Here is a 23,182-nt window from a genome sequence, read left to right on the forward strand (position 1 = left end):
TCAAGCGCGAACATCGTCAAAGTGACATATCAACGTCAGACGCGTTCTCGTTAATATCGTTGCTAACATAGACTTACCTATTGATCCGACCGAATACATCCAACCCAGCGCTCCAGCCGCAGTGCAGCGTCCTCAGCCGAGGCGACCCGAGTCATCTGCGCCTGCACCCAGCTTCGAAGCTTTCCCTCCGCCGTCACCACAGATCCTTCGGAGATCACGATAGACAGTACAACCCTTCTTGCAGGCTCGTACACATCAGGTAGCCGAGAACTTCCCTCCGCGAGAACAAAATGGACACTCCGACATTCCCGCCACCGAAGGATGCCGCGGAGCAGGAGGTCCTCGATAGTCTTGTGTCTATCCGCGACAAACTGCAACTTCTCAAGCAGGATCGCAAGACGTACATGCAAAAACAACATGTTATTCCTTTATACCAGGAAACCGTTGAGCAAGTCCGCCGACTCAATGAATCTCGTTCCGGCGACCAGAAGATTGAGGAGAACAGAGGTAGCTACCCACACTTTCGATGGCATATAGGAGTGATATGTCCTTGCAATCCATTCTGACCCTCTTGACAGTCGATAGAGTGCTGGATAGCTGTTTTCAGCTGCTCTCGCTCTGCTTCATGACGATTGGCCAGAACAACAGCGCACCAGCTGCTTATGCTCTTACCGCCACCATCAAGCGACTACTGGACCACTTGACAGAAGTCGACTTATTCAGCGCCAAGGATCTTGAATCTATTTCGGAGACACTCAACCAGTTGTCACGCAATATCAAGCACAGTTCCGAGTATTCCTCGCCGTACTTGATTACCCTTCTCATGAACCGACTCGATCTTTGCAAGAGGTCTTTGGCCAGCCTTCAGAAGCGCCTAGGCCGTCTGGAGGACCCATTGCCAAACGTGCACGAGAAGCTCATCTCTATATTGCGCTCCATATCTCTAGCCAATACACGCACAAAGGTATTGGTACTCCTTGCCCTCTATTGCCTTGAATGTTACTTACAGGTCTGTTTCTCAGTTTTCGGCATCAGAAGTCAAAAGCTTGCGAGCGCAGCTGAAGGAGGTTGACGAGAAAGTCAAAGCCAATAAGTACTTGACAGTAGATGGCAGGCAACCGGCAGGCAGCGAGGATGTCGACTTCTTGTTGAGGAAGTGTTTGCTTTGGTCGGACATTGTTCTCGAAAGGTACGTTGGCATGACAATCAAATCCTTGCTCTAGACGCTGACTGGTTTTTTTCAACAGGCGGGGTGTGATATCTGAGCCGTTCAAAGCCACCTATGACATTCTAGTACGCATCAGGAACGACCTTGAAACCCTGTCTATCACTAGCAAGTGGTCCCTTCGCGAGGCAGACCTGTACGACTTTCAGCGCCAGCTGGACAAAATCGATGAAAGCCGAGTAAACGGAAACTGGAAGGATGAAGACGGCAAAGAAGCAGAGCTTTATATTCAGAGGGTAAGTCCCGCTGCGTCGTATACATGATGACGCCTAACTCTAGTGCCAGACCTTGTTGTACCTTGTCCGGAGAAGTTACGGTTACATCTACTTCCTGATGATTTCGTCGAACCCAGTGTCCGAAGCTTTGCAACCTACCTTCAATCAGCTTCAAACGTTGAAGAAATGCTTGATCGAGGTCAGGAACAATGGTGGAGTATCAACTGTGAGGGAGCTGTACCCATATAGCCTTAAGGTATGCCTTGGATGATGCTGTTTGCACAGCCCTCGCTTACATGGTTGCAAAGCTCAACTCGATTGACAACTTGCGAGTTGACGGCAAGTTCATGTTCAACGGCGATATTCCTGAAGGCCAAGGAAGCGTAAACGAACTCTTGGCCGAATGCTTCGAGATTAACTACGAGCTACGAGTTGCAGCCGAGGCAGCAGCCGAGGCGGCGGACGTGGACGATGACGAGGAAGAGACGGCAGTGTCTGGGGATGTGGATGCCGAGGCCTCAACCGAGGCTCTCGCTAAGGCTCTCGAGGACTCGAAGCTTGAAAACAAGTCCGAAGGTCAGGTCACAGCTTAAGTGAGTGTGTGCTCAAGGCTCCGCCTGACTTCCAGCTTCCCTTCGCGCTTTGTGCGACCAATGCTTGACTCAAGGCACGTGAAATCGGTATTTGGAGTTTCCGGTCAAGATATGCGGCAGACTTATTACTTCAGTGGTTACCCCGGTGTTTTCGCGGTCATTCTACCGCACTCTTTCGAGTCTACGGTTGTACTATTTAATTGTTACAGGCGGAGGCTTCAGGTTGAAGAGGGGAGAATCCAGGAATCGGCGAATTGAGGGCGTTGTGTCGGTCACGGCATAATGATGTGTTGAGCGCACACGAGTGGTGTCTATTTAAGGTCATGGGTCGCTCAAATTATACAACAGTCTCCCTACTGTTCTACGGGGTGTCTAAAGGCGCATTTGAACTGTGAATATGTCAGTCGGTTGGGCTCTTCAGTTGTGGCAACGGAAGGATGGCGGCGGAACATACTGGCCACAGTTGGACCTGACAAACATATTAGTAAAGCAGTATTGGCAGCGATGCGGGACTAGATCTACCTTTTCGAGATCCCAGACTCCAGCCTCAGCATAAACATCCTTCTCCAGCCAACCCATAATCTCCTCCTTGGATTCTGCGAGACAAACCAGAGTACTGCCGTTGAATTTCAAGCTCGAAGGCTCATTATCCGCAGGGACCTCGTCCAAGAGAGCGCCCCCCATCCTAAAAATACCGGCATCAAGCTTGTCCTGGAGGTTTTTGAAGTGCGTACTAAAACAGCGTAAGAAGGAGGGACAATACGGGATATGGACTTAGCCTTAGCGAGTATACACTGCGGGCTCGAGTGTGACATACGGGCGGACCTCGAGGCGCTTGGCGAGGGTATTGGGCTTGTCGGGAACGACAACGAGCCACTCGTACTTACGAGGTGTGGCGGAGGATGTCATGCTGTGTTGGAGCCGGGTGATGCTGGATAAGTTGGGCTGGGCAGGACGAAAACGAGGGATAAGTCGAGAAGCCATGACGATGAGATGCAAACGACGTGGACGCTGTTCTTTATATGTCAATAGTGCATGGAAATGCCACCAAAGCACTGTGATTACGATTCCGGGAGGGACCTCTACGCAGCAAGGTCACTGTAACCGGGCTTGGTTGGTTGGTAATGTTGGATGTATTGGGTGACTGAGGGAGGGGGAGCGTACGCCCTTCAGCGCGCATCTGCGCCCTTTAGCGTGGCTTACATGTCTTGGGTGCTCGCTGACGAGCATCGATGACCCCACTCTCAAGGCAAGCTGTAACAATGCTAGTGGGCAAACAAGTAGGATTCATGGATGTTCAAATGCTAGAAATCTAAACATATAAGAGGTTTCTGTCGTCTTCAGGGTCCTGTTATCTCAAGGGTATTTCTTGTTCTAGTTGGATTGGTCATCGTGATGAGGCCGACTAGTGCGTTAGCTGCTTAACTGAGCTCACTGAATGCGAAAGTTGGGAAAAGGGAACTCTGACTCGATTTTGCCCCGCCTTGATATTCTCTTGTGCAGCCCAACTCACTCATTCATCACATCCGTTGGTCGCTTTTTGATACAAGATCGCAACACCGGGTTTGGGGCAGTCACACTTGAAGGCTGCTCTGACCTCAGACATACACGTGTCGGACACGCCAGTCTGGTCATACCACTCTTCAAAATGTCCGCGCACGCGACAACAGACCCCTTCGACGACGTCATGAATCTTGAAGAAAGGTTCTATGATGAAGGCTACACCCAAGGCACAAAAGATGGCGACAGGGCCGGTAAAATTGAGGGCCGCTCCGTCGGACTGGCAAACGGCTATGATAAGTTTTTGGAGAGTGGGCGTCTTTATGGCAAGTCACTGGTGTGGGCAAATCGACTACAAGTTCGAGCACCATCATCCGCCGAGGTAGAAGGCGCGGTGGCGGCAAGCACACCAGCAGGTCCCGCATCGACGACGGTCAAAAATTCAACAGGAGCCCAGAATAAGTGTCTCCTACCGCCGCTTCCGAGCACAAATTCTAGGCTTGAGAAGAACATCATTGTGGCACATGCGCTTGTTGAACCGGACACTCTGTCAACTGAAAACAACGACGACGCCGTCAATGATTTCGATGACCGGGTGAAGAAGGCGCAGGGCAAGGTCAAGGTCATTGAGCGGATGCTTGGCGAAAGTGAAACTGCTGTCCATGGGAAGGCAGGAGGAGCCGCTTGAAGTTTAATCAGACGAGGTCGAAGTCGGGGTGGACCAGATGTTCATAGGGGTTTCGATGGCTTTCGACTGAAGTCGCCAGAATTGCTAGAGAACAACCTGGGCCCGGACAGTCAGTCGCCTTACGTGGCGCAACCAACAGAGGCGAGCCTACTGATGTCGCGCCTCGGGGACAAGACACGGACCAAGAAATAGAAACCACCCAGAGACAAGGGTCCGAAAGCGACTTCTTGAATGAAATCTATTGTATTCTCCATGTACACTGTTCAACGTTCCCATGCGCCATAACTACACCCCTTGACTCAGACGAATGACCGGCAAGAGTACCTAGAGTCAAAATCAGCACAGGAATTAAACAGTGGAGGAAAATGATGCACTCACTCGGCGGGGTATGATCCCTCAGTCTTGGGCTCGTACTTGTGTACATTCCAGGTTCCATCCGCTGCCTGCGCTGTTCCCGCTGGCGTCGGAGGAAGGCCGCCGATGAAGACATCCTGCTTCACCTCTCCGGGGCTCTTCTTTTGCAGAAAAACGGCGAGGCCGCCCTTCTCGCCCTCAGCCTGGGCCTCGACGAGGGCCTTCGCACCAGCCTCGCCGATAAGGTCAACCTTCGGCGATGCGGCGGAGCCGACGGTCAGCAGGCTCACGACATCGGGCTGGCCAAAGACGCTCGTCTGAGGGTAAGCGCGTCGAGAATCACGCTTGAAATAGGCATTGTCGGCAATGTCGCCGGCGGGAATGGTGACAGGGTCGTTGTAGGAGAGGGGGTCGTAGGCGCCAGGGGCCGGGTTGCGGAAGACAGGGTTGAGGGGAACACCGGACGAGCGGTTAGGGTCGATGGCGAAGGCGCGACGAATGCGTTCGGAGAGGCCGGTAGATTGAAGTGTATGTTTCTGCAACGAAATTAGCACGTTGGCTAGCGACACGTTGAATTGGGTAGCCGAGAATAGAAGCAGGCCGGAGCCATTGAGGGCCATGACATGGCCGTCGTCGTATAGAAGAGGGCGACCGTCGAGGGCGGGAAGTGTGTGGTTCTGCGGCGCAATTGATCGTTATTCTTACCTTGGAGATCTCCACAACACCACCAGCAGCTTTGGCAACTGCCTTCGAGGCCATTTTGACGACTTGTGGGGGAGAGATTGGGGTCGTGAACTTCGTGGTCAAATTCAAGAAGATGGACGGTTCGAGTTGCTCGTCAGCCATCGCCAGCGTCGGGCGGGTCATGTCAATTGGAGAACTCCGATTGGCTGGCGGTCATGGCCTTACATAAGCGACCTGAGGGCATCAAGAGGATGAAAGCATCCATCACCACATTTCAAGCTCACGTGGATGCTCACTACGTTCACTTACGTCGACTCTCGATGTTGTGCCGATGCGCATTATCTGCCTGCTATACACGCTCATGAGGTGGTTCCAGTTCAGGGGATGCGTCAATAGTCCTGGCCTCCGATCGTCACAGGCTCATGAATCCCAGTGAAAAGAGCTGATGGCGCGATCCCGATGCGATGAGCGCAGATACTCGGGGTCCGAAATTTCGAGTCTCTTTAGTCAATTTTCATGCGAGTGTTCTATTGACGGAGTCTCCTATCACCAGTCATTCATCGAACTTGCACCCCCACAGCTCCTCACTCCTTCGCCCCCTCCGCCTCACCCTTTGACAGTTCCTCGACAAGTTTCTTAACTACTTCAACGGTGGCGGCAGGGCCGCCGGGCTCAGCAGCTAGGATCTTGCCCTCCTTGTTGACGACAAAAACGCCGCGCTGGGTTCCTGAAGGAGCCTTCTTTAGGCCAATTGCACCGATCAGCGTCCTCTGCGGATCACACAGGAGAGGGTAAGGCAGCTCCTTCTTCTCCTTGAAGGTAGTGTTTGCCTTTGTCGAATCGGCCGAAAGGCCGTAAATGGCGAGGCCAGTAGCCGTCAGCGGCTCGTACGAGTCGCGGAACAGACACACCTGGGTTGTGCCTATTGGCGCGCAAGGGCCGATATGTCAGCGAGCATACTCTACGGTGGTTCGTGCGGAGGAGGAGGTCCTTACATCCGGGCGTCGACGCCTTGGGGTAAGTGAAAAGGACGACGCCAGCCTTGCTCTCGTCCACGAGAGCCTTGAGTGTCGTCTTCTTGCCGTCGTTGGTCTCGATCTCGCCACCGAACCCGTCGAGTGTGATGACCTCGCCTTCGGCCACCTTGGCGGGCTTGGCGGCAACGGCAGCAGCAGCAACGGGTTCCTCCTTGGGCTTCTCTTCGGGAGCATCGGTTTCCTCGGCCTTGGGCGCCGGCTTTACGGCCTTCTTGGCTGCTGGCGCCTTCTTCTTTGCAGCGGCGGGGGCGGGGGCGGGCTCAGGCGCCTTGCGCTTGCGAAGCTCGACAGGCATGATGTCTGTGGGTGGAGAGCGGGTGTGGATGCTGAGGTCTAGCAACAAGTGAGTTGGATGTTGTGATACTGGACCACGAGTGTGCAAATTCTTCACGTTTCTTGCTGAATAACTGAGCGTCAAGTACGAGGTCACCGTGAGTGTTAGGATGGACAATGCAAATGGACAGCAAAGTTTGGGAGTGAGGTCTGGCCAGGAGAATGTCGAGCTCAACAGTAGACGTCGTCCTGGCGACAGACCAATCAGTGGTAGCGCACCCCCCTCCCAGGGAGCTCTCCAGACCCTTTTGAGACCACAGTAGCATGCGCATTGCGGGCTGCGATCACGTACTCCTTAACCCTGGACAAGCTTTCGTGTTGGTGGCCTGTGCTCGCCCTCCCCAGAGATGCTCAACTGTCAGCAAAGGTACCTAGGTATATAGGTAATTTCGGTGATGTGTTGCTGCACTATGCATATATCGAGTCTTGTTTCCACAATTTGGCGAGTCTGGGTCGCCGTACACATGTAAACCCCCGCCGTACCTCCTCCATACTCGGCACGCATTATCGTCGATAGAATCAGTCCACTTCGTAGTTGACATTATTCTGCTGTCACAATGAGAACGAAATGGCCCCGAGAGGCAATTTAAACCCGAGAGTATGTCCGAATCATTTGAATATTGATTATGATCAGAAATTAACAACTCGCAAAGACGGTGGTCGCACCTCTGGCAGCCTTCACGATGGCCTGTCTCCTCTTCACGTACACGCGGTCGTCCATCCGTACCGCTAGGGAGCAAGCTGTGAGTCTGGTCGGCACATGGGCTCGAGAATCAAGGCTCATTCAACTAACCCATGTAGCATGCGACTCGGAGAAAAGGAAGTCAGGTGCCTTCACAAGAACCTCGCAGCTGATATGCTGGGCGTCGCATAGGGTGGACAAGCTCTTACCAATCCTACACCGCAGCAGCCTACATGTTAACAAAATCACCATCAAGTAGAGGTCACAGTGCCTCCTCGGCTGTTGGTGTCCATTTCCGAGGTGCGCCGACTGAGAGAAGTGGTCTGCGAGGTCATCCGAGTGTGCATTGTGAAGGGGCACATGTAACCAGAATTATTATGAATTGGATCGGATTTGTCTATACCTACAACCAAAGATAGGGGTATATGTGGAAACCTCCATTCCGTGTTCCGATCTTCTCCCCACAATGAAGCCCTAAATACACAGCGAGAGCGATGATACTCCATGTGAACTCGGAACGCCCGGTCAAGAATGCACCTCCCTCCACACCACTCGCTCGTGGTTCACCCCGCACCATACACTGCCCAGCCATCATTACAGGCTTGCATTAAGCGGCACATCCTCGTGGCCCAGCTTCCTCCGCCCTTCCGCCTTGATGTGATTAAACTGTTCCATAAAGAACTCATATGTCAACATCGTGACCGTTGCTGCCGGTACCGCGCGCATCATGTTCGTCCCCATGCCAGCATAAAAAGCTCTCCAGCCTTCTTCGGCGAGGATTGTGCGGAAGGTCATAACGACACCGCGGTACTTTGGCGCAGGGGGTTGCACTTGTTTCTGATGCGCGGCCACCTCCTCCGGCGTCGCCGAGCTGGAGATTTTGATGCCGAGGCCTTGAAGATATTCTGCTCCCGCGACTGGTCGCCGCTGTGTCTGCAGTCGCGTTCGGACAACTTCGTGAGGATAGGTGGCGCTGCTTGCCAGGATCTTGGAGAGAATCGAAGCCGAGAGGACACCGATCCAGTGCGACGAGGGACTCTCTCCATTCAGGGGGGCACCCATTCCTTGTCCCGTGAACTGAGTTTTCAGGAACTCATAAGCGGGAAACTGGACTGCAACGTGGGTGAGACCAAGCAAGGCGGGCGTGAGGCCCGAGTAGAAGGATAGAATGCCTTCTGATGTATACATCTTGCGAGCGGCGTCGAGTGTGGAGTTGTAATGCCACGGCGTAGAGAGCGTCGGCCTGGACGTCGGCGTGTTCCCCGACTTCGGAAACTGCGTATAGTGCTGGCCTGTACGGTGCGCAACACTTTGCGACATCAGCCGCGTCTTGATGACCCATATTGGGTTCGTCACAATCGTGCTGCTAGCCCCAGCTATGATAGAAGACCAAAAACTGATTACGAACGGGTTTTCTACAACATAAATGCGTCAGCGAAGCCCCGTCTCTTGGCATATTGATAGTCTGGGAGCAGGCCGATCCAAGGGGTAACCTACCATGACGATGCCTTAGCCAGTCTTTGCTGTTGTTGTAGACGGTAAACCAGACTGCCCATGTCGGCAGGTACCCAAGCACGATAGGACCTAGCCCCCTATACATGCCCCTGATGCCTTCGTCGCGCCAAATGACTCGGGCGGTTCCGGTAAGCCCGTCATAGAGCTTGGGGTGTCCTACATGTCTGCCCTTAGAGACTGGATTGAAACCACCTTGCGCCTGGAGCTTAGTCTTGATGACGTCGAGCGGGCATGTGACGACGCCCGAGGTAAAACCACCAATGGCACCAGCCAGAGCGTTGAATTGAGAAGGAGAAGCGTTGACAGCCCATTTTTCGAGCGGAGAAAGGGCCACGCCCGAGGAGGTCATACCGGCGGATGGCTCCTCCGAGCCGCCGTCCTCGTCTCGCTGTGACGTGGGTACCGGAATAGACCGGACGCTACTGTAATGAGGGTAGGTAGAGGTGGGATATGGACCATATTCGTCGTCTTCCGAAGGCTGAGATGTTCCTCGTGGAGGGTTTTGGTTGTTCTCGGGAGACATTACAGCACTGCTCGTTTTTGGCTTTGCTTCGGCAGCTTTTGTGGTTCGATGATGGAAGGGCGAGCGAGCCAAGGGAATCACGATCCTCTTTCGAACGGCGGCTAGTTTATGGTACCGACTCGAAGTGTTCTTATCTGCGTCGGCGTCTTTGGCGATTTGTACTCGTTCTTAGTGTCGCGGTATGCGGGGAATGGCTCCCACGCTGCCGTGACACTACCCGACCTTCAGGTTTCGCAGGCCATCTACCACTTTGCAAAAAAAAAAAAAATCGGGATTCTAGTTGGGAGCAGCGATTTGATGTTGCCCGCCTGCACGGTGAGAGTTGGCAGTGCACCAAGGTGGCAGAGGGGCAGAGGGTCGTCGTATCGGTGGTGGAGGTTGATGGTGGGAGGAGGAAGTGGGTGAGAATTGAATGCCGGTGCAGGCACTCGGTACAGCACAGGTCGTCTGTGGTGGATTGGACTGGACGGGACAGAACAGTGGAGGCTAGACCACTGACCGGCACAGGCAGGCACTGAGCGATAGTGGAGTTGATGGGCCGTTCGCGCCGGCTGAGGACGATAATGCGGCGACCCGAATGAGTGGGACCACGAGCACCAGAGGCAGAAAATGCGATGAAGCGAGGTTTGGCTGACAGAGGCCGTCGTTTTGTGCTCCTTTGCCCTCAACAGTTGAATTGTCGGTGAGATAGAAGCGCGGGGGCTCCCAGAGATGCCTCGGGATTTGTGAGTTTGGAAATGATTACGGCAAGCCTAGGCCGTGTCACAGGCTCGATGCTTTGCTCCCTCCGCTCCGGTTCTTTGGCGGGCGACATGCATGAGGGTGTGATGTACAGTGGTACGAATGACGCAATTGGCCAACGCCGATGGCCTACCGTGCCTATTCAGCAGACGACGAGGGCGGCTCGTGCCAGTCTCAACACGCCTCATCAGCTTAATCCCGGCTGTTCACGGAATAGATGGCACGCGCCCCCTTGCTGGCCGGAGACATTTTCTACATAACCGTTAGTCAGATAACCTTGAAAGATAGATACCCCCCCCAATGGCCCCGCACCGCAATATCCCGATACCCTCTGTACTTTTCTTGCGCCACATCAGCCATTTGAGCCTGCTCACGTGATCTGATTCTCTCTTCCGGGTAGCTCCGTCAACTTTTGCTCGCAATTGGACCTGATCTGATTCGACGTGAGGTCCAGCAGAAACGAATTCCCGCGGCCATCCTCAGGTTTGACTTCAATCATCCGCAACCACCCTCTCCGCCCCCACATCACCACCACCGATCACAATGGCCGATCTGTTCGTCAAGCGCGTGGCCGAGGGCATCCAGAGGTCGCCTTCCCTCCTCAGCTTCCTGCGCCCCCTCGCCAACTGGTACTCCAACACGTCTGGCTACCGCCAGGTGGGCCTGAGGTAAGGCCGTCATCCATTTCCTCCCGACCGAGACTTTTCGACCCCAGTCGACTCAAGCCGCCGATCCGACACTTCAATCGAACGTATTGTATAGAGGAAGATCAATTGAGCCAAGGAGGACGGATGGACATTCGACAGAGCAGACGGCTGACTGAAGTGCTCGCATAGGTACGATGATCTTTTCGAGGAGGAGCGCGAGGAGGTCGGCAAGGCTCTGAAGCGCCTGTCGCCCAAGGAGAGCTACGACCGCATCTACCGCATCCGCCGCGCTGTTCAGTGCAGCTACCAGCACAAGCTCCTGCCCAAGTCCGAATGGACCAAGCCCGAGGAGGTGAGCGCCCTTCCCTTACCCCCAAAGGTGGCGATGTCGTTGCGGACCTTGAATACGGCTTGGCAAGCCCAATTCGTTGCGCCGAACACTGGGTGAAATGCAAGGCGACCGCTGGCTGACAACCCATGGTCAGGATGTCCCTTACCTCCGTCCCCTGATCGAGCAGGTGCAGGTTGAGATGGCTGAGCAGAAGGCTCTGGACTCGCTCGAGGTCGTCAAGAAGCACTAAACAACCCGCAATTTGGTCTGCCTTTGTAAAGTAGGAGGAAACAAGAACGAGAGAGGAGAAAGCGCTTACGACAGCGTCGTTGGTTTCGCGATGCAGCATGATAGAGAGAGTGAGCCTGGCTGGAGGGTTGTGTAAGCTACCTATGTATAGACTCTGGGATTGTCTCAATCGGAACTCCCTCTCTCCCCTATGCCGCAGCTGCCGCGTCGGTGCTGGATACCCTGCGCCTTGCTACGCTTCTTTGATCATCCACGACTACCCGCACTTGATTCACGAGGAGAGAAACCAGAGCAACCACCTTGAGGAAATGGCGGAGCGCTCTGGCATAACCAGTGTGTTTGTGGCCGTGCATGTCGTCAGTGAGAGATGGATCAAGCGCTGTCTTCGTCAAGTCATTACTTTACACAACAGATTCCTTCATATATACAAATGTTGACAAGGGTAAAGCCTTCGTATCTTGTCGTGTCAATGGTATTGAACCGCCTCGCATAGATCGCCAACGCCCCCCTACGCATTGCCCGGCTTTTCATCCGTATCAATGTGCCACACAACGTAATTAGGCAAGCCAACAACTCTGTAACCGGCTCTCTTTGCCATCTTGGCAAATCCTTCCGTTTCGGCTTGGTTCTCGAAAGCGTAACAAGGGAAATTGATGCCTATAGAGATTAGCTTTTCGCTTGTGTAACGGCAAAGAAGGGGGGACCAAAACGCACCTGACCGGTGGACGTCAGCCTTGACGATAATGTTGACGCCGCCGATGCCGTCAAGATCGATCTCCTCGTCCTTGTTCTTAGTGCGATCGCCCATCCTGGCCATGTACGTACGGCCAGTCTTATATTGACTGTAACCTATTTCGCGCAAGTCAGATGGCGGATCAGCCGCAGGAGAAGTCACCGAGTAAGTACCTTCCGCAAGAACGACGTCTTTGCTAAGCTTGTTCGCCAGCATGCGGCCCTTGTTGGATTCTATCCAAGAGTTATAGTCGAAGCGACCCTCGATGTCTACGCCGTCCTCAATGCGATGGAACCAAACATCTGCAAGCCTGGTCAGACCGACACTCACCAGCAAAGACGTGCATGATAGATGGAACCTACTTGGCACTATGATATCGACGTCATGGGCGATGAAGTCCTCGATGATAGCTGCGGGGTTCTCTACAATGTCGACGTCCCTCCAGTACACCCAGGAGTGATCTGGCTTCATCGCCACGGATAGGAGATAGTTCCTCGCCCGCCCCAGCGCCTTACGCCGAGGCCCCTGGGCTTCAAAAGAATGTCTCTCCTCCACGTTCTGGCTGAGGTGGAATTTGAAGTCCTTCTCCACGACAGTGATGCTGCGAAAGGGAACAGAGTCGGTCCGTTTTTGCAGCCTGTCGGCTTCGGCAGCCAACACTGCAAGAGTATCGTCGCTGGAATCGCCAACCAGGAAGGCAAGGTCGATCAGTTGATGGGGGTACGTCAGCCGGCTGATAAGCTCGAAGTACTTGGACAGATAGGGGGCGGCGTCCTTGAGAGGCGTCAGGATCAAGACCTTTTCCTGATTCGCGACAGCCTTGCGCGTGGAACTGACGGGGTTCATGTCGACATTCTTAATCGTCGGGGAGTCGACTTGAATGGGTTTATGAGGGTTGAACAGAACAGGTGTCTGCAGGTGTCGACCCCAGGCCGCCCGCTCGTTGCTCGTCATGTCCATGGGCGCCTTTGGCGGACCCCAGCAGTAGAACCTATGATCGAGTACTCGTCAGTCAACGCCATACACGACGGCTTAGGCGGGCTTCGGAGCAGGAAACAAACCTGTCATGGGGGCGTCCGGAGACGCCGCGCCAAAGCAGCAAAACGAAACCAGCCAGGACGATGTATGCAAGAGCCCGATGCCTATTCAGGTACAACAGTATTGTTCTTGAAGTAGGTAATTTCCCGCGCGCTGACTTCCAGCCATGGCTGCTGTTGTTGTTATTGTTGGGGAGGATCATGGCGAACGATGATGCAGTGCTCGGGCTGCTGTTCCTCACGGTGTCGCTTGATGGTTGTGTCGAGGTTCTGAGAGGTTGGCACCGGCGGGAAGTGGGCACGAATATGAAGGCGATGGCGCAGTGATACAACACAATCGCGAAAAAGCTACTATGAGGCGAGCTATCAAAGCTGTAGAGGTTGTCCGCTCAAGTCATCGGGACAGGCGGGGTCGAGTTGCTTCGAGGCGCTCGCAGATCTTCGGTACTCGGGAACAGAGATTCAGGGGAAACGCTCAATCGGGCAGTCGAATCAGCTTTGCAAGACCTCAAAGCTAGGCAAATCGTGGATCGAATCTGGTCTCGATTCGTCGTACTGGCGCTAGAATGCACAGCTCACCGACCTCATGAAAGTTGTGTTTGGGATGCCGATCGAAAATAATTCCCATCGCTGACGCGACTGTCTATCGCGATTCGTAGATGCGCTGGAGTCTCGAGCGGGCTAGCTCCACTACAAGGGGACACAGGGGTCCGCTAAAGTAGCACTCATTCTAGCGCCTTGAGGAACCTCCCATCGACATTGAATCCTTGCGTCACGGAAGCAAGTGTAAAAAACAAATGATGCATGAGATGAGTCCGCCGAGTGTGCACTATTCTCGATACCCAAAGCAAAGGGGATATTGATCAATTCCTCGATCGGTTGTACAAATTCTTGTCCGGAAGTCCCGACGGCCTAGATGTAAATTACTGTAATCATGGGGAGGTACATGACCCATAGGTACCATACCGTGACTATGTAGGTCGTACAGTACATGGGTAATAACCTCGATTCCGTACCTGCCTCCGGCCGGTGGGGACTGGTTGCTGGTGCTTGCCACATGGTTTATGATGACAAAGGAAGGGCGCAGCGACGTCACAGCTGTCACGATTGTAAGTCGTGAATCTGAAGATCGAGAAACAACGCTGAGGGAAACACTAACAACAACGTCACGACGGTCAATTCGTCTCGAACAAGTTGCGTTTTATTCGCAGACCAAGATACCCCTGACTGTGAGATAGCGTTTGCTGCGCTCTTGCATTGTTGCCCATCCAAGGGACCATATCTACATTCAACTCGTTCCCAGCACGCACATCACCTCTTTCGCTGGAAATCAGATCAAACAGACTGAGGTTGCCCAGCCGTTGAGATCTGGGGACGCTTCGGAGCCGCGAAGTTCATCCTGCGGGCCGATATCAATCCACGCCGCGTGCGTCGGGTCGCACAGCTTGCCCCTAGCACTCTGGCAAACATGTCGACTCGCCGTTCGGCTCGCCTCAGCGCCCAAACGGCCACTGAGTCGGAGGTCCTCAAACCAGTCGCGGCGCCAAACGACCGCAAGCGAAAGACCGCAAAAGACACCAAACTCGACGAGGTACCGTCGCCGGCGCCAGCTGTGCCGGCGACGCCTCTGAGGAAGCGCACGAAACGAGCCGCCGTGGCGCTCCCAGTCACGCCTACGCCCAGTGCCGTCTCCCTCATTGCGGAACGTATTAACGGCACGGCCGAGAAGCCACGCACCGCAGCTGTATCGCGCTTTGCCGACCCAAACCGAACGAATGCTCCGCTGCTGTCGCCCGAATCTTCGCGGCTGGTTGCACCAGCCTTGGCGGTCCAGCCGAGCTCTGCCTCGCCGTCCAAAGCCGCTCGTCTTGCCCCGACATCCTCTCTCGTCTCCGAAGTGAATTCCCAGCCAACTACCACGGAGAATATCCTTGCTGAGGCCTGCGCCCATCTAATCCGTGTTGACCCGCGCATGAAGGCTCTCATAGACAAGCACCCTTGCAAGGTCTTCTCTCCAGAGGGACTGGCTGAGAAGATCGACCCCTTCGAAAGCCTCTGCAGCGGTATCATATCTCAGCAGGTCTCAGGCGCAGCTGCAAAATCCATAAAGGCCAAGTTTGTAGCTCTCTTTACCGCATCAGATCTGGTGGACGGCAGGTTTCCTCACCCTTCTCAGGTGGCGGCCCAGAGTATTGAGCACCTGCGTACGGCGGGCTTGTCACAACGCAAAGCTGAATACGTGAAGGGCATTGCGGAAAAGTTTGCGAGCGGCGAGCTCAGCGCAGAAATGCTGGCAGGAGCTCCGTATGCTGAGGTGTTGGAAAAGCTTATTGCTATCCGCGGCTTAGGGCAGTGGTCGGTCGAGATGTTCGCATGCTTTGCGCTCAAGAGGATGGATGTCTTTTCATTGGGAGACTTAGGGGTACAGAGGGGCATGGCGGCATTCGAAGGCCGCGACGTTGCAAAGCTCAAGGCCAAGGGCGGCGGTAAATGGAAGTACATGTCGGAGAAGGACATGATTGACATGTCGGACAAATTTGCGCCCTATCGCAGCGTCTTCATGTGGTACATGTGGCGAGTCGAGGAGACTGACATAAGCACGCTAGAGTAATACCATTCACTGCTTTGTATGTAGCTACTCGTTCGTCTGGCCTAGTGCTCTAAAGCTGTAGTGTGATACGGATGGTCTCGACGTCAGCCTGGGTTCTTGAGGTGAGAGAGAGTAAGGTCCGGCAGGATTGCGTGGTCCGTAACCCATGACCTTCATCATGAGACCAGCTCCAGCATAAGTACGATACACATCAAGGTGTTGATAATGGTAGTATGACTAAACGCCGTATGAAACGTCGGTACACTCAGATGGAGAACTACATACAGCCTCGTGCGGCCTCAGACGGACAATCATGACGTCTTGAAACCCCGACTTTGACGGCGCCGACAGTCGATCAGCTCAGGATGCTTCTTCTGAAATCCCTTCCCCCCTGCACAGTGATTTTTCCGAGGGGATGAGTTGTCGTTGGGTTGACCCGGATTGGGCTGCTGTTCAGTACATGGTCAAACGGTCCTCCCGCATAACAAACATAGGCTTTGGTCATGGGACGGCCCGGTATCGTGTGGTGGAGCAAGCAAGGAATGAGGTGCGACAGGCGCACAAGACTGCCATCCAACATGTACGTATCGCTTTGGCCCCCTCCCAAGGTTTGTCAGTGATGGGACATTGTCGACTCGATTACTGGCAGGGGACAAAACTGGTGATGCAGGACAACTGGCTGGCTGGAGGCTTCACAACGGAGCCTCGGTATCAGGAGGAAGCAGTGTTATCACCAATAGTTGTACAGTAGCCGTGCCCATGCACCGGACTTGCCCCAGTGGTCTTGGAAGGTGTACATGGCACTTGTAGGTCGGCCGAAACAGTCTAGAACAGGCTCCTGATTTGATCAAGTCAGCCTACACATTGCAGCTGGCAATCCTTGGATGGAGCAGGGAACAGGTGGGTAAAATTGGGAGATGCATTTTCGGCCACACCCCGGGGTGGGCCATCTCTCCTGGCTGGACATGGTACAGTACGCATCGCGGCTCTACGGATGTTTTCCTCCCAGTGTTTGGCAAGTGTGCAGCTTGGCGTGGAGACACCAAGATTTAGTTTCGCATGTGTGCGGTCCATCCCTAGAAAATACTGCCGTGGCAAGCTTTCGCGACCTGGGGAGGCCCAAAAAGGCCCAATCAAATTGAGCCAACGGGATGCCGAGGGCATTCGCTCGTATCGAGAGGCCTGGTTTGGCAATGCACGAGCTACAACATAGTAGGAGCTAGAGAGAGCGGAAGGACCGAAAGTCGGCTCGATGCTGCGATGCTTTCGATGGACCCATTATGCCGTTGCCTGGTCGCCAGCCGTGCCAACAGGCTATCACCTCTGATGTCCTCGGTCGTACTGCGTCATCACTGGAGGAAGACTCGGATCGACAGAGCACCCGAAGGCCTCCTGGATCGCCTGGACTCGCAATACGATGAAACACGCCCTCACTGGCTAGCAAGATATGGCGACGGGAAGATGAGAACGCGTGGGTCGACGGTGTACTGTGTGATGCCTCAGTGGGAGGAGGGAGGGAGGGGTGGGTGCGCGCGGATGTGTGTTGTGGACGCGTTCCAGCTCAGAGCTCGTCGATTTCAATGGGGCACGATGAGTGGGCTGCTGAATCGAGCGGACTGACTTTGGATACAGCCACACCATGCAGTGTTGACAGGCATTGTCCGCAGGCCGCTGGTGTTGACGTTGATCATCTGGAAAGCAAGATGGGCAAATCTCGCCAATGCGCGATTGCAGAAATTGGACCACGGTCCACGGTCCACGGTCCATGGCCCTTGCCCACCGACCGGACCGGACGCCTGACAGGATCTCCGATGCTGTCGATTTCCGCCGCTGCATGCTCGCTGTCAGCAACAGTCTCTCTCATTCAACTGATGGAGGGGAGGGGGATCAAACATCTGTTGGAACACGAACACGGCAGAAGTTGACTCGTCCGAGGAATGGGGCGAAGGGATCCAATGTGTAAGATGCCAGGACACCACTTATTACTCACATTCTCGTGCCCTGTGCTTTGTGCTTTGTGGTCGGTGCCGTATTGTGTATCCAATACGAGGGAGGCAAGGCTCGCGGAACGTGGAAACCGATTGTCTGGCATCTGGGTACGGGTGCGGCAACGGTTGTGGCAGGGGAAAAAGTAGATGCTCATGCACTGAAGGGACAAGCTTGACGATTTATTGCGTTCCATCTCCTGCTCGTACCGCACCAGAGGCGGAGGGGCCTGCGTGTGGTGCCTGGCCTTGCCTTATGTTGCATCTGTAATAATAAAGGGAGGCAAGCACCGAACCATGAACTTCCCCCGTCCCCTTCGCCATCATGACCAACGTAGGAGGGCGCGAAGGACCCGAAATGATCAATGAGCAGGTGTGCCCACCAGGCAATGTCGAACAGGACTGTGACTGCAACAAACCAGGGCGACACTATGATGACCCCCTGCACATGCTTCCTCCAACAACCCCCCCCTTACCCACCTGGGACACGCACCCCTGATCGTCTTGATTATGAGCAGCAAATCAACATTCCTGTCGGTGCTCCACCCCCCCCCCCTGCTTCCCCTGCCCGACCTGGTTGAAGGCGCGAGAGCAGCAGCGAGGCATCGTGCACGGCAACAAGCCACATCCACGCCAGCAGTTCGCCCCTAGCTCTGGGGATTTGGCTTTTCTCTTCTCCGTCCGCACATCGACTTGCTACTGTTTCTCCCACTCGCTCCTCCTCCCTTTGCGACCAGCTTCACTCTTCACCAGGCCAATTTTTTCGTTGCGCTTGCTTTGGTTTTCGTACACTCGTTAATAACAGGATCAGATCTAGCCTTAGCTCTCTTCCTGCTCTGCCCCCCTTTTTATCTGTCCTTCGAACGAAGACGACGTTCTATCTATATCAAAAGGTACGTAAGGAGTGAAAGAAATGCACCATGACCCATCAAAGATGGCTCGTCGTCACCTTCACGACGCCCATTGAGAAATTCCTGACCGTCGCCGCCGGTCTGAACGACCCTGCCCACCCCACGCCATGTTCGTTGGCACGTACATACCGTTGCCCCTGGATTCCGAACGCCCCGTCCATGGCCTCTCCCTCGTCTGGTCCCCACGACCCAATTCCCTCAACACCCGCCCTTGGACCGCGAGGGTCGGAGCCTCCTGCTTGTCTGACAGACAGGCTCCTACCCCCAGCCGCGTCGGCACCAAATACGAGCAGAAAAAGCACACAGGAAGGGGCGACAAATACGACCCGCACGACCAGCTGTGCTCCGCCTACTACGTGTCTCGGGGGTTCACCCATTTCATCTACCCATCTTCACATCTCATCACCTGCCATCAAGCACCAATCCAAACAGGAAACAACCCCAGCGTGGTTTTGGAACAGAGATCGATAGCCTTTACCACCCGTCTTGGTTTCTTGGCCCGCTGTCCAGTCCACTGCCTGGTTCTCTCCTCCACCAGCATTGTCAATCTCTTATTATTCTTGACATCATCCAGCTTCCAAGCTGTTATTACCCGTTGCGAACTTCGCACTGACTCTATTCAACATTCAGATTACTCGCCAAAAACCGGTAGCAATGTACACCACCATGAAGCTCGTCCCTGCCATCCTGGCCGTCGGTGCCTCGGTCGCCTCGGGTAAGTCTGACCACAACTCCAGCCGTCTCGCGTGGCCTTGGCTTCTGGCACTAACTAGCTGCTTCAGCCCAGTCCAGCATCTGCTCGACTGCGACCTACACGATCACCAGTGCCGCCGAGGCCACGGCCATTCCCTGCAGGACCATGGAGTCCATTGAGATCTCCTCCGACCTCACCGGTGCCGTGACCATTGACGGTCCCACCCGCCTCAAGGGCAACCTCGTTGTCAACAACGCCACCCAGCTCGTCAGCCTGGCCAGTTCTTCGCTCACCACGATTGACGGCCGCTTCGAGCTGGTTGGACTCGAGCTGCTGAACGACGTCCGATTCACTGCCCTGACGGCTGTTGAAACCATTGAGTGGGTTACGCTCCCTGCTCTTGGCACTGTCGTCTTCGGTACCGCCGGTGTCACCAGTGCCAGCAGTGTCCGTATTTCCAACACTGATCTCCGCTCGCTCGACGGACTCAACCTCGCTTCCGTCGACGAGATGTACATCAACAACAACGACCGTCTGCTGTCTTACAGCACTCAGCTCGCCAACGTCTCCAAGAAGCTCGAGATTGACTCCAACGGCCCCGCCCTCAATGTCACTCTTGCCAACCTTATCTGGGCTCAGGAGCTCATTATCAACAACGCCGCCAGCGTCCTGGTTCCTTCCCTCGAGGTCATCAACGGCTCCATGCGTTTTGACCAAAACAGCTTCACCACTTTCACTGCCCCCAACCTGACCGAGTTTAAGGAGGGTGATATTTCTTTCATCAACAACCCTGAGCTTACCAACATCTCCTTCCCTCTGCTCGAGACCCTCGGTGGATCCCTCACCATTGTCAACAACTCCCGCCTCACCGGTATTGACGGCTTCCCTGAGCTTAAGGAGATTGGTGGCGCTGTCCTTCTTGGCGGCGACTTCGAGTCGTAAGTTTGCAGCCGCAGCCACGAATTGATTTGTATGCTAACGATCATCGTAGCGTCGAGCTTCCCTCTCTTGATGACGCCCGTGGTGCTTTCGACGTTCGCAGCACTGAGAACATTGACGAGTCTTGCAAGTTCTTCGACGACATGGAGGGCCGCCAGATCCGCGGCGAGTACAACTGCAGGGGCGGCGACGAGAATGCCAACGAGGCCAACTCTACCAGCGGCGGCTCCAGCGGCAACGGTGGCTCCAGCAACAACAACAACAATGGCAGCGGCAGCGCCATGCTTGGTACCAACATGGCCGCCCTCGTCACCGTGGCCGTCATTGGCGGTCTCGCTCAGCTCATGCTGTAAAGACAACCATACTGAAAATATGGGCTCGGATGTTGTGGCGTTCTCCGTACATGCTTTCTTTCTTTCTGGTTTCTTTGCAATGACGCGATTCTCGAACCGGCACCCCTAGGTACGAGGAACCGATAGACTTAATACTGGATGATGGTTAGAGACGAAGACGCCCAACATCGCCGGCATCGGCCTGTGCTGTGAGGTTTCTGCTTGATGTAACCCTGCCACCTGACTACCCGGCATATGTTGCTTGCGACATGTAACAAATCGCCCTTTTATACAACACAAAAAGTGACTATCAAATATACGACGGGTATCATGCACGCTGTCTTCACCATTACTCCCGCTGATGCTCAGTCAACCTTGTTTCGTTTGATATGGAACAGGAATCATCCACATGACGCTTGTCTTCTTCATCTCCATTTGTAATTTTGGGCGCCGCCTTACTGGACCATGGCCCCTTCGCTCAGTGCCAACCGGGGACAAATTTCGAAGAGGGATGTTAAGTACAGGATATCCCCACGAAGCGCGAGAGCCGTTATATGTAAACTCCGAGTTCAAATTGCTCTGCGTCGTAGAACGTGGCCGCCACTGTGTTTCCATTGAATACTCGACCATTGAGCTCGCTGACCGCCTGCAGGATTGTCAGATATGTTCGGTGAGCGCACTAGACAGAAGAAATCCGGCGTGAACCTACACGTAGACCAGAGACTTGGTCGGTAAACTTGATGAAGACCTGTCGATTTTCGACATCGAAATACAGACGCTCCACACGGCCATACTGGTGAATAATCAGCACAATTACATCTCGGCTCTGATTCCTAGATGACAGCAATGGAGGCGCCAGATGAGGAGGGGGTGGGGGGGGGGGTGGGAGATGCAGGGGCAGGCGTACCTTGTCGCCACACTCCTCGCCGATTTCTTGCCCGAGACCGCTGGAAATCTCACCCTGCAGGTCTTGCATACCCTCAAGCATGTTCCGCAGGACTATGACGTTGCTCATGGGCCCGTAGCCGGAAGAAGAGGCGGCGCCGTCGTCGCGACGCTGGCCGCCGATGATTTTGGCCTTGTTGGCAGGGTCGCGCCAGCCGCCGCCCTCGGCGTCGCTCTTCTTCTTCCGCTTCTCAACCTGGACGCGGAGCGGGTTGATGATGCCCGACTCGTCGGCGCCGAGGCCGGAGCCCTTGGTCCAGCCGTACTTGGACATTAGGCGCTGGGCGAAGCCTGCCTGGCCTGGGCGGAGGGAGCGAGGGGCTTCGGAGTCGGAAGTGCGGTTTCCCGCATGGGAATCTGCGCCCAGGCCGAGAGATAGTGGTGGTGAGTCGGGAACGTCGTCTTCGGACGGCTTAGGAGGTGAGTAGCGGACGGGAGCGCGTGAGATGGTTGCCGTCTCCTTTGGTTCGGAGGATGGAGGCGGAGGAGGTGGTGATGTCGGTGGTGGAATAAAATCTAAAGGAGGCGGCACGGGTGCTGTGTGGAGAGTCTGTCTTCGTGCATAAACGTCGTCGGCGGTCGCATCGCCGGGAAGCTGAGCCAATGTCGGTGGAGAGGGCGGAGGTGGTGCGAAGGAGTAGTTTGACGGCGGCGCAAACTGGTCTGCGCGTCTGTCAGTGAGAGTGAAAGAGTTGGACGGCTACAATGTACGCACTCGCCGCTGGACGGCTGTCTCTGACGCTGTCTTGGTCGCTGTCATCGCTGAAGCTCCTCTTCCTACGATGTCTGTACAGCACAGCCTTCCAGTCCTGGACCTCTCGTATGCGCTCGTCACTGCGCAGGTATTCGTCGACGTTGGTGGGCCTGGTAGGGTCGTAGATCTCATCCCAGTCGGTTTCCAGCTGGTGCTCGAACTTCTTCTTCTTCTTCTTGCGCCCGCCACGCTGGCGCTTCTCCAAACTGTAGCGCATCTCGTCGTCTCCCGCAGCAGCCCAGTCGGCGAGACTGGTCTTCTGCTGGGATTGCGCCCCGCCCGGTGTGGTCACAGCTGTCGGTACATCTGAGGTCGCTGGCCCGGCAGGAAGCGACACCACTTGCGACACGGCCTTGGGGAAACTAGCTTTGGGCTTCACGGCTTTGGCCTGCGGGCGACGTATTGGTTGGAAGCGAAGAGCTGGGAGATGTGAGCACGTCGACGTTGACGAACGAGAGGGCGGGAGGTGAAGGACATGGATCTTTAGGTTTCTTCGCTGCTGCGTCGTCGCCGAGGTCTATCGCGCTGCCGTCTTGGTTGTACCGAACGGGCGCGCTGGATATCGTCGCCGAGGGGTCTGAAGCTGGGTCTAGGAGGTTCGCATAGAGAGACAATCCTCCCCTTGCGGGCGGTGGTGGAGGCGGCGCGGCCATTCTGCCGTAGGGGTTTTCGAGTTTGGGTCAAATATTCAGCCGCGTTGCACTCGCATGTTTTCGTTCTTGCGGCGTTGTATGGGTAACTTGGGACTAGGTATCCGGGGTAGGCAGGTACAGGATAGACAGAAGCGCGATGTGTGATAAGCTGCTTAATATACTATCTGGAGAACCTTATTCAATGGCACCGACTTACCCCGGCATGTCAGCCCACCGTAGTCACAGGGGGGGGGATCAGACGTCTTGACCCCTTGTTGCAGTTACATGAACCGATCCGGGAACAGCTAAGAGA

General features: G+C 54.8%; 12 protein-coding genes across 12 annotated transcripts; 6 read left to right on the forward strand and 6 right to left on the reverse strand.

Annotated features, from left to right (window-relative positions):
- Positions 1-290: 290 nt before the first annotated feature.
- Positions 291-2,033, forward strand: D7B24_005167 (uncharacterized protein; the record flags this gene model as incomplete). The annotated part of the gene is made up of 6 exons (XM_028639326.1): positions 291-507; positions 579-964; positions 1,023-1,189; positions 1,248-1,461; positions 1,511-1,696; positions 1,749-2,033. The coding sequence occupies 6 exons, from the start codon at positions 291-293 to the stop codon at positions 2,031-2,033; spliced, it is 1,455 nt and encodes a 484-aa protein (XP_028496368.1).
- Positions 2,034-2,386: 353 nt separating this feature from the next.
- Positions 2,387-3,017, reverse strand: D7B24_005168 (uncharacterized protein; the record flags this gene model as incomplete). The annotated part of the gene is made up of 4 exons (XM_028639327.1): positions 2,387-2,422; positions 2,488-2,502; positions 2,556-2,766; positions 2,851-3,017. 4 exons carry the CDS (start codon positions 3,015-3,017, stop codon positions 2,387-2,389), a joined length of 429 nt encoding a protein of 142 aa, XP_028496369.1.
- A 664-nt stretch (positions 3,018-3,681) lies between these two features.
- On the forward strand, positions 3,682-4,221 carry D7B24_005169 (uncharacterized protein; the record flags this gene model as incomplete). Its single annotated transcript, XM_028639328.1, has 1 exon — positions 3,682-4,221. The coding sequence occupies one exon, from the start codon at positions 3,682-3,684 to the stop codon at positions 4,219-4,221; it is 540 nt and encodes a 179-aa protein (XP_028496370.1).
- A 299-nt stretch (positions 4,222-4,520) lies between these two features.
- D7B24_005170 (uncharacterized protein) lies at positions 4,521-5,334 on the reverse strand (the record flags this gene model as incomplete). The annotated part of the gene is made up of 3 exons (XM_028639329.1): positions 4,521-4,545; positions 4,600-5,111; positions 5,281-5,334. 3 exons carry the CDS (start codon positions 5,332-5,334, stop codon positions 4,521-4,523), a joined length of 591 nt encoding a protein of 196 aa, XP_028496371.1.
- Positions 5,335-5,843: 509 nt separating this feature from the next.
- On the reverse strand, positions 5,844-6,591 carry D7B24_005171 (uncharacterized protein; the record flags this gene model as incomplete). The annotated part of the gene is made up of 2 exons (XM_028639330.1): positions 5,844-6,181; positions 6,255-6,591. The coding sequence occupies 2 exons, from the start codon at positions 6,589-6,591 to the stop codon at positions 5,844-5,846; spliced, it is 675 nt and encodes a 224-aa protein (XP_028496372.1).
- Positions 6,592-7,197: 606 nt separating this feature from the next.
- Positions 7,198-7,570, forward strand: D7B24_005172 (uncharacterized protein; the record flags this gene model as incomplete). Its single annotated transcript, XM_028639331.1, has 3 exons — positions 7,198-7,227; positions 7,283-7,372; positions 7,481-7,570. 3 exons carry the CDS (start codon positions 7,198-7,200, stop codon positions 7,568-7,570), a joined length of 210 nt encoding a protein of 69 aa, XP_028496373.1.
- A 335-nt stretch (positions 7,571-7,905) lies between these two features.
- D7B24_005173 (uncharacterized protein) lies at positions 7,906-9,349 on the reverse strand (the record flags this gene model as incomplete). Its single annotated transcript, XM_028639332.1, has 2 exons — positions 7,906-8,726; positions 8,809-9,349. The coding sequence occupies 2 exons, from the start codon at positions 9,347-9,349 to the stop codon at positions 7,906-7,908; spliced, it is 1,362 nt and encodes a 453-aa protein (XP_028496374.1).
- Positions 9,350-10,633: 1,284 nt separating this feature from the next.
- QCR7 (Cytochrome b-c1 complex subunit 7) lies at positions 10,634-11,318 on the forward strand (the record flags this gene model as incomplete). The annotated part of the gene is made up of 3 exons (XM_028639333.1): positions 10,634-10,758; positions 10,927-11,089; positions 11,223-11,318. The coding sequence occupies 3 exons, from the start codon at positions 10,634-10,636 to the stop codon at positions 11,316-11,318; spliced, it is 384 nt and encodes a 127-aa protein (XP_028496375.1).
- Positions 11,319-11,825: 507 nt separating this feature from the next.
- D7B24_005175 (uncharacterized protein) lies at positions 11,826-13,290 on the reverse strand (the record flags this gene model as incomplete). Its single annotated transcript, XM_028639334.1, has 6 exons — positions 11,826-11,974; positions 12,032-12,166; positions 12,224-12,352; positions 12,413-13,041; positions 13,112-13,192; positions 13,247-13,290. 6 exons carry the CDS (start codon positions 13,288-13,290, stop codon positions 11,826-11,828), a joined length of 1,167 nt encoding a protein of 388 aa, XP_028496376.1.
- Positions 13,291-14,555: 1,265 nt separating this feature from the next.
- On the forward strand, positions 14,556-15,698 carry MAG1 (3-methyladenine DNA glycosylase; the record flags this gene model as incomplete). The annotated part of the gene is made up of 1 exon (XM_028639335.1): positions 14,556-15,698. One exon carries the CDS (start codon positions 14,556-14,558, stop codon positions 15,696-15,698), a length of 1,143 nt encoding a protein of 380 aa, XP_028496377.1.
- A 3,529-nt stretch (positions 15,699-19,227) lies between these two features.
- D7B24_005177 (uncharacterized protein) lies at positions 19,228-20,559 on the forward strand (the record flags this gene model as incomplete). The annotated part of the gene is made up of 3 exons (XM_028639336.1): positions 19,228-19,288; positions 19,356-20,205; positions 20,259-20,559. 3 exons carry the CDS (start codon positions 19,228-19,230, stop codon positions 20,557-20,559), a joined length of 1,212 nt encoding a protein of 403 aa, XP_028496378.1.
- Positions 20,560-21,088: 529 nt separating this feature from the next.
- D7B24_005178 (uncharacterized protein) lies at positions 21,089-22,890 on the reverse strand (the record flags this gene model as incomplete). The annotated part of the gene is made up of 5 exons (XM_028639337.1): positions 21,089-21,184; positions 21,248-21,331; positions 21,446-22,146; positions 22,199-22,625; positions 22,675-22,890. 5 exons carry the CDS (start codon positions 22,888-22,890, stop codon positions 21,089-21,091), a joined length of 1,524 nt encoding a protein of 507 aa, XP_028496379.1.
- Between the last annotated feature and the right edge of the window lie 292 nt (positions 22,891-23,182).

Source organism: Verticillium nonalfalfae (genome assembly GCF_003724135.2).
Source record: "Verticillium nonalfalfae strain VnAa140/NRRL 66861 chromosome Unknown scaffold_30, whole genome shotgun sequence".
NCBI classification, from domain to species: domain Eukaryota; kingdom Fungi; phylum Ascomycota; class Sordariomycetes; order Glomerellales; family Plectosphaerellaceae; genus Verticillium; species Verticillium nonalfalfae.